The 9,107-nt window shown below is 37.3% G+C and overlaps 2 protein-coding genes across 2 annotated transcripts; one reads left to right on the forward strand and one right to left on the reverse strand.

Moving 5' to 3' along the window:
* Positions 1,021 to 4,978, forward strand: LOC18775529 (beta-glucosidase 12). The gene is made up of 13 exons (XM_020565296.1): positions 1,021 to 2,116; positions 2,252 to 2,321; positions 2,423 to 2,481; positions 2,601 to 2,676; positions 2,790 to 2,867; positions 2,984 to 3,071; positions 3,163 to 3,418; positions 3,535 to 3,650; positions 3,757 to 3,974; positions 4,059 to 4,090; positions 4,198 to 4,300; positions 4,412 to 4,520; positions 4,622 to 4,978. The coding sequence occupies exons 1-13, from the start codon at positions 1,943 to 1,945 to the stop codon at positions 4,791 to 4,793; spliced, it is 1,551 nt and encodes a 516-aa protein (XP_020420885.1). The 5' UTR covers positions 1,021 to 1,942; the 3' UTR covers positions 4,794 to 4,978.
* On the reverse strand, positions 7,224 to 8,108 carry LOC18773297 (probable aspartyl protease At4g16563). The gene is made up of 2 exons (XM_020565683.1): positions 7,791 to 8,108; positions 7,224 to 7,667 (listed from the first exon to the last, which is right to left on the reverse strand). The coding sequence occupies exons 1-2, from the start codon at positions 8,106 to 8,108 to the stop codon at positions 7,224 to 7,226; spliced, it is 762 nt and encodes a 253-aa protein (XP_020421272.1).

Consider the following 9,107-nt stretch of genomic DNA (forward strand, 5'->3'; position numbering starts at 1 on the left):
CAAACTTCCTCTTGGAAACAACTTCGTGATAGAAAGTTGCAGCCTCAAGAGACACAAAAAAAGGAGGAAGGTTCCATGGAGACATAGGGGTTAGGTCGAGACTTAGGAGCCCTAGGAATAGCAAGTATGATGAGAGTTGGCAGAAGACATGGCGCAAAACAAACGAAGAGAAAAAACATAAGCGAAACAGAAGAAACGAGAGAAGGCGACAAAAAGAAGAAAGAAGAACAGCTGAAAACCTGGAAAAAGAGTAAAAGTGAGATAGAGACAAAAAAAGAAGATACGTGGTACCTAAAAACTTTTTAGGTTTTCTGATTTTTGAATTTTTTTTAAATTGTAAAAACTCCTAATTAACCACATGCGTCAAATTTTGAAAAGAATTTGACGGACCATTTGTTTTATTGACACTGTAGCTTGTTCAAAACGATTTGCCTTCATGTACAGTATTCTATAAAAGGAATGTACAGCTATTACGAGAAGAAAAAGTCTAGCAAAAGAAAACATCCTCAAGAAATGTATACCATTTTACCCCTGCACTTAATAGAAAAATTGATAAAATTGACGGTAGACCATTTGTTCTAACGAAACTAAAGTTAAAAGACCACGGAAACCATTTTGGAAATTAAGGTACTCAAATGCAAATTGGGTCTAAATTTAAGGACTAAGAAAACGATTATCCATTTAATTCTTCCCATAATAAGCTTTCGTTCAAGGTATTTTTTTTATTGACTCGGCTGTGAATATAATTTATTTCTTGAAAGAGAGTGATATTTTGAAGAGCAAAGAAGAACGTGGAGAATTAATGATAATTTTCATATGCTATTGCTGGGACAAGTCTATGGCTAGCGTAATTGCTAAACTCATCCTCACATATTTCTTGTCAAACTTATGCCTTCACTGTTCCACACAATTCTCATAGCGACTTTCTTTTCATCCTCTTTCAAAATAACCTCAAGATCATTTCACATGAGATAAATATGTAGTAATGACTTTTTGTTTATGCGTTTCTTTTTTTGCATTTTAATGTTATTTTTCTTCCCATCATAATTAAGCTCCTTCGTGGGTTTTTCTTTGGGAGATTTACTATTATACCAATATAGGGGCCCAAATTTTATATAAAAAAAAAACCATATATGAATTAAATTTAGAAACGCACACAAAGCTCATTTACAACATAACACAAAGGCTTTAAACTTCCTGTAAATTACAAAACTGTCGTGGATTTTTTCAAACAAGCCCATCGATTTTTTTGGTTTGTTTATAGAAATTAAATGGTGTAAGGTTTATCTATATCATTAGTGCTAAGAATGGATATATGACTAAATATCTCTTTTTCTTTTTCCTATCGTTTTGACCTTTTAAATGAGATTATTGCTGGACATGAAGGACAATTTCATGTAATTATTTGGGTACAAAATTTGATTCTTCACAATGGTCAAACTTTTGAATATATTTTTCTAACTAGATTCATTTATTTATAAAGATGCTACTAATTCCTTATTACGATATATCCTTTTTGTAGGTACAATTACGCCGAAGGAAGTGAAAGAATAAATCAACCCAAAGGAAGTGCCTGAAGCCCATTGGTTAATTTGAACAATTGTGTGTCAAATTTGTTTCCACAGTTTGACCCATTGGTTATAAGAGACTAAATCCGACTTAGCGGCTCTACTCACACATGCGCCATTATACATATTACGTGTTTGAATATAACAGTTGAGTTTTGGGGGGAGACAAAAACTCATTCAAATATGGAAGTTTTCATTTCCCTTTGTACCATGACATTCTACGTAGTTGCCCCCTCAAACCCATTCAATGCCCATCTGTGTTTTGTTCTCATTTGCAGCACGTACTTCCTCCTCTATATAAAGGCCATGAAGCATGCCAGCCAGAGCCAACTTATACTTATCAAGATTATTACCAACAAAAAAAACCTCAAGTTATGGCAATGCAATTACGATCTTTTCTCTTAGGCGTGCTGCTACTAATTGGCTTTGCATTCACAAATAGCAAAGCAGATATTAGAGCTCCACCCACGCATTTTGACACCGCTTCTCTCAATAGGAGCAGTTTTCCAGAAGGGTTCATATTTGGCGTAGGTTCTGGATCTTACCAAGTAAGTCCTTTCTTCTTCTAGGCTTTAATTTAATTCGTGTTCTGATTGGTTAGGGTTTTCTTTCAAATTCAGACCAAGCATCGATCCTTGCAAGAATATTGACATCTTCTTCATTGTGTCTCTTGTGTATTTCAGTATGAAGGTGCTGCAAACGAAGGTGGTAGAGGACCAAGCATTTGGGATACCTTCACCCACAAATATCCAGGTCTGTCCAATCAAATCATGAATTAGTTAAAATAACAAAATGGTATTACTTTTACTCTTATGCTCTAAATATTTAATTAAATTTTCAATGATTTATTGCAGAAAAGATTAATGATAGCAGTAATGGAGATATCGCTGTTGATCAGTATCACCGCTATAAGGTTCATGACCATTGCACATATTAAATTTTGAAGCATGAAGAAAATTCTGGATATTGAAGATAAGCTCCCGATAATGTTTAGCACTTTCTCATGAAATCATTTTTTGTTATGCACTGTAGGAAGATGTGGGGATTATGAAGAATATGGGGTGGGATGCTTATAGATTCTCTATCTCATGGTCAAGATTATTACCAAGTAAGTTCATCCACATCCTCACATTTGGTTGTGACCAATCGTCATATAAAGTTCAGTTTAAATTGTATCAGTGCACTTATTTCGTTATTTTCTGGTTTTGTTTTAATTATTAGATGGAAAGTTAAGTGGAGGAGTGAACAAGGAAGGAATCAAATATTACAACAATCTCATCAATGAGCTCTTACGCAATGGTGAGTCATCCCACCTCACATGATCAATAATTTATACAATAACAGCTTCATGCACTCATAAAAAAACTCGTTTTATCAAACTTATAACTCGCTTTTATTGTTCATGCTATTTATAGGTCTAACGCCATTTGTGACACTCTTTCATTGGGACCTTCCCCAAACTTTAGAAGACGAATATGGTGGTTTCTTAAGCCCTCATATTGTGTAAGTGAAGAAATTTGTCCTCTGAATCGTATTAATAATTTAATTAATAAATACAATTATGACATTCACATTCTGAAATGTGTATATACAGCAATCATTTTCAAGATTACGCAGAACTTTGTTATAAGGAATTTGGTGATCGAGTAAAGCATTGGAGCACACTGAATGAGCCATATACCTTTAGTAACTTTGGTTATGCAATCGGGTCTCATGCGCCGGGACGATGCTCCACTTGGCAGCAGCTAAACTGCACCGGGGGAGATTCATCTACTGAACCATATTTGGTAACACACCACCTGCTCCTTGCTCATACAGCTGCCGTAAAATTGTACAAAAATAAATACCAGGTACAATTCATTAGTTATTTTATTTGTCATAATATTGGATTCTAAGTTGCAACAAGAGAGAAACTACTTCACTTTTTTGTGACTCTAAAACAAACAAACTATATGTTCTTGTGCAGGCATCTCAAAATGGAGTGATAGGGATAACACTGGTGTCACATTGGTTTGAGCCCCTATCAGAAGAAAAAGAAAATAAAAATGCAGCATTACGAGCTTTGGATTTTATGTTCGGATGGCAAGTGTATTTTGAATTTACTTTTGAATATAATATTTACTCCTTGCTAGAGAGCAATATATAATATAATGTCAAGTTAATGCTTGAAATTTTTACATTCTTGTAGGTTTGTTGAGCCATTGACAAGCGGTGACTATCCTCAAAACATGCGATCTCTTGTTGGAAGCCGATTACCAAAATTCACGAAAGAACAATCCAAGTTGCTAATTGGTTCATTTGATTTTCTTGGACTAAACTATTATGCTGGTTACTATGCAAGCAATGCACCTCAAAATAACTCTGTATACGCAAGCTACACAACAGATGCTGGAGTTAATCTTTCATGTGAGTAAAAATTCAGAATTTAATTCATGCAATTTAAGTTTATAGAGACTAATTAGCTTCTGATATTCATATACGTTGTGACAGCTGAGCGTAACGGGGTCCCCATCGGTTCAAAGGTACACATCAAATTACTAGATTATGCCTTTATGATTTTGACCATTAATCATTTTGCACTTACAAATGTGATTCCTAAAAATCTAAATATCTTCAAATTTGGGTGCAGGGTGCTTCGGAATGGCTAAATGTTTATCCACAAGGAATTCAAGATCTTTTACTCTACACAAAGAAAAAGTATCACAATCCAGTCATTTACATCACTGAAAATGGTAATTATTTCTAGCCTTAAGTAATTGCATGATCAATGTTTCACGTATTCTTGGTGTAAAACACACACAAGTAGTACAAAGTCTCTAAATTTAAAATGTATTATATTGTAGGGGTGGATGAGTTCAATGATCCGAAATTATCACTTGCCGAAGCCCTTAATGATACCCATAGAATTGACTACTACAATCGCCACCTTCATTATGTTCAAAGTTCTATTGAGTAAGTGTATTAACAAATTCATTTAGAATATATATGGTCTAGCTTTAGATTTTGACTTCTGATTCATATTATTGACATAAATATGTTTAATTTCTTTTTAGCAATGGTGTCAAAGTGAAGGGATTCTTTCCATGGACGTTGCTAGACAACTTTGAATGGAGTTCGGGATACAGTGTTCGATTTGGTATTACCTATGTGGATTACAACGATACGCTTAAAAGGCACCCAAAACTCTCAGCACACTGGTTCAAAAGTTTCCTTAAGCCGTATTGAAAACTTCAGATCATATTCGTCATTCAATATTTGTAATTAATTCAATAATGTGAATTTTAGGTTTGTACAATAATTCTAGAGATTCCAAATTTATGTACATACAAAATTTGAAATCCAAATTTGTGTACATAAAATAATTTCAATTTTTATACTTGTATAAGATTAAATTTCCATTTGACTGTCGACATACACATAATTATGAAACTCATTTGTTTGTAGTTCTTTGACTGATTGTTCCTAATTTTCATCTATTTGTTTAAATTCCATTGTACTTTGACCATGATACCACTGTGTCAAAAAAAATTTGAAATTTAGTGGCCCATTATTTAGAGGCTACAATACGGCTCATTCTTTAGTGGCTACATCAGTTTCAATTTTTCACCTTAAAGAAAAATTTAGGAGAAATGTCGCCTTAATTTTTCAAAATTCATGATTTGTCATCTGATCTTAACGTCATCCAATTTTTCATCCATTCTCAAGGGTATTTTAGTCTTTTCAATATCTAAATCCTCTGTGAAGCTCCTTTTTCGAACAAAATGCACCACCGGTGACTCCAAGCAATCCCCCGCCCACCTTAAAATCCATTCCCCCCCTTCCCTCTTTAAAGGCCCTTCTTCCATTCCCCCTTTCCTCTTCCCATTCCTCATTCTCTCTCTATGATGGAACACCTACCCTCCACACACAAATTCCCTCAGCCCACCCAAAACATAGTTGATTCCCTCTCTGCAAAAATCAAAGACTGAATAACCACAAAAAATCAAAATAGTTCTAAGTATTTATCTCCGAATTCCATCTAAGCACTCAAAATAAAGATGAGAGATAGAATATAGAAGTGATCAACTGTAACATCCCATTCTGAAATTTAATTGAATTTACAAAATTCTAAAGTGAAAGTACGAGTTTAACCTTAAGGTTCCTCGGTAGTTTAGAGTTGACTTTTTACTCATGGCTCATGTTGGGAAGTTTCTTGGTTCCTTTACGTAGAGCTCGAGCTCACGAGTTTGAAGACATGTGGTGGACCCAAATCGAAGTTGAAATGAAGAAGTTACGATCTACAAAAATGTAGTGGCACAACCGTAATTTTTATAAAGTTAAATTATAAAAAGCTGGACGGATAGCTTATTCTCACTCACTTCTCTCTCTCTCCCCCCCTCCTAGTGATGCCGTCACTTTGACTTTCGTTTCTAAAGTGGTTGGTACTAAAATTTCCCATGTCACTTTGACTTCTGGTTCATCCTCTACCTAACCCATGTCATTTCCCAGCTTGAAAACCCAAGGATTGAGGGCTGGAATGACGGAAATTAACGGTGGCTTCGAAGCTTTTTCTGATCATCATTTTCGTCGATCGAGGTAGAAAACTTCATCTACTCTTCGTGCTCTATCTATTTATATATGTTGTTGGGATCGATTTTGGAGTTTTGGAAATTAATCAAAACATCCATATTGAGCCGATGGTTTTCATTGTTTTCACCCATTTTCGGCCACTTTTGGCCAGAGTCCAAGACCAAAAGTTGTTCCCCTTGTTAGTTTGAACGTGTTGGTATAGGTATTGGCCAGTGGTTTGAAGATTTTCCGTAGTCGAAAAATCTCAAAAGACACCCACCGTTGCCCGGAACGAGTGGCGGCCCATTCCATCTTAAAATGTTTCCCACGTCATTCCGAGCATGACGATCTAATTGGATTTGAATTTGGTTACCGTTTGACTATCGAACGGATATTGCGCCTATTATGTGATATCCGGGTTCGATAGGTTCTGACCGTTAGATTGGTTTCAATTTCAGTTATGTTGTTCCCTGTATCTCTAGGATTGTGTAGGAACTTATGGATCGAGAATCGGAGTCCCAGATACTCTGAGTCAGTGATTCTAGGTTTAGGCGAACCAATTGTCGTTCGATCGTGTGATTGGCTTAGATCCAACCAGTCGATCGAGACCAACCTTTCGGACTTGTTTAGTAGATTTTTTGGACCTATTGGAACTTTCGGATCAGAAATAAGAGGTCATGGACCCCACAACCCTAATTGACCTAGGTGGTGGGCCTTGCCGGCCGATCAGGACCAATTGGTTAGGAGGTGTTGTGATTTGGTTTTTTGTTTTAAAATGGTTTTATGCTATTACAATTTTATTAAATATTTATGAATTATTGTTCTATTGCATTTACTTTCCAAGCATGATATATCTATGTTTGTTTTTATTTATGTGTTAAATCGTTTGAAATTAGAAATATTGTTGCCTTCAGAAATATTGATGTCTTCGAACATCCTGGATGCCTTCGAAAATATTGATGTCTTCGGACATACAGTTGCCTTCGTAATATCTTCGGACATATTGTTGCCTTCCAATTGTCTTCGGACACCTTAGTTGCATTTGGAAACTCTCCAGAATTATAGAAGGCCTAGACGAGATCATAGGCAAATTATCACCCCGAATTGTCAAGCACAACACCTTCCAACCGGCTGGCACCAAGTAATTCTCCTCCGGCAGCGCCATCTCAGCCCTCCATTGAAGCGAAACATCACGCTTGGAAACTTCGGCGTTTCGATCCTGGAAACATTATAGAACGGCCTTAACCTAGTCAAAGCCTCCACTTCCTCCTCCCTCTTATAGCCCTTCGTCAACTTCTCGAACTCTCCCGCCATGCGCTCGAACACCTCAGGTGCCATATACGTGAAGGTGGTCCCAGAATCGACTATGGTCCTGCCGGAGCTGTTCTTGTCAGGCCTTAGGTACCTGTATGAAATCTTCACGCTCCGCCCTCCCACAGTGATGCAGCGGAGGCCAACGTAGTAAGAGGTGAGGAAATGCCCCCTTCCAGGGACTTCTGGGTTTTTCACAAACGGCGTGTAGCTGACGCCTTTAGTTTTCTTGACGGCGTCCTTTCCACCGAGAGGACCAGTGAGCTACTTTTGTTAGTTTCGTCGAAGAGGTGAGAGAGAAGGCAGTAGGAGAATTTTTTGACGGCCTATTGGGTGGGGAGAGAAGCTGGGCCGCGGCCCAACCCGGTAATGCCAGCGGCAGTTCGAGAGGTGCTGCATTTCAGATAGTAGACTTCCACTTGGGTTGCCAGAGCCGTAGGGGTATGTGTACCAAGGGCATCTCCAGGTACAGTTTTTCGATCCTAGTTTGCAATCTGGGCAGTGAATTTTCGGGTAAATCCTAGCGCATTTGGGGTTCAAGCAGGCGAGGGTTTTGGAAGATGAGGACAATTTGGGAATAAAAGATTTGACTTTGGCGGTGTTGTTGAGGTAAATGGAGCAATGGATACACTGGTAGTTTTTGCCGCAAGGGAACCAAGTTAAATCACTACCAGTGTCCATGATGAAGGGGAGGGTTTGGGGAGGGGTGCCAAAGCTCAGGGGAATGGAGGAGTAGCTTCCATAGCTATGGGAGAAAAGTGGGATTTTGGCGTTGGTATGAGGAGGGGTAGTTTGGGGATTTTTGAGGTGGTGGGCTCTTTTCAAAGAGGAATTTGCTAAGTAGCTGAGGTGCTGGTAAGGATCGGGATGTGGGTTTTGGGGTAAATGTGAGATGGGTAAGATGATAATATTGGAAGAAGTAATATACGGTACAAGGAGAAGTAGAGAGAGAAAGAGCAGCATAGAAGATGAAGAAGAAGCCATGGTTTTGATAGATTGGATAGAGGAAGCTTAATTTTTATTGTGGTTCTTAAGGATAGAAAATGTGAGTGCCAGTTAGGTTGGATGATGAATTTTTCCAGCTTCAATCTTTGATAGCAAAGAGGTGTGTCTTTGTGTATGTGTTTAAGCATAGAAAGAAAGGCTTACATGTCGAAACCAAAAGAATAGATGAGTATGGTTTCTACTTGACCTTTGCAAAACAACAATTTTGTTTGGCAGCTTGTAAATCCTCTTTTGGGTTGAGGTGTTCAAATTCCAATTTCATCCGTGCTCACTTACAAAGAGAAATGAATTCAAAGTAAAAATAGAAACAGATGCATGTCACTCCTTGAATGCTTCGTACACTGGTCCAAAGAAGCTGCTTCAAAAGTTTAAATCATCCTCTTTGTGTCATGCATGTTGGGAAACAAATCAAGTGGCTGATATTGTAGCAAAATATGAGCATGCTTGTACGAGTCCCTGTCATTTTCCTGAAAGAGTGTTACATAAATTATACTTTGATTTGTATGGTATAAAGATCCCTCGATGATCTTCATTGTAAAGTTTTTTTGTTTGTTAAAAAAAAAAAAGAAATTCATGTCAACTTTGGATTTTCATGTAAATACTAAGGAGTACTTGTTATACTAAGTAGGCAAGTCTCACTACTACAAAAAAGCAAAAAGACGACGGTAAATCACC

This window comes from Prunus persica, chromosome G6, assembly GCF_000346465.2.
Source record: "Prunus persica cultivar Lovell chromosome G6, Prunus_persica_NCBIv2, whole genome shotgun sequence".
In the NCBI taxonomy this organism is placed as follows: Eukaryota; Viridiplantae; Streptophyta; class Magnoliopsida; order Rosales; family Rosaceae; genus Prunus; species Prunus persica.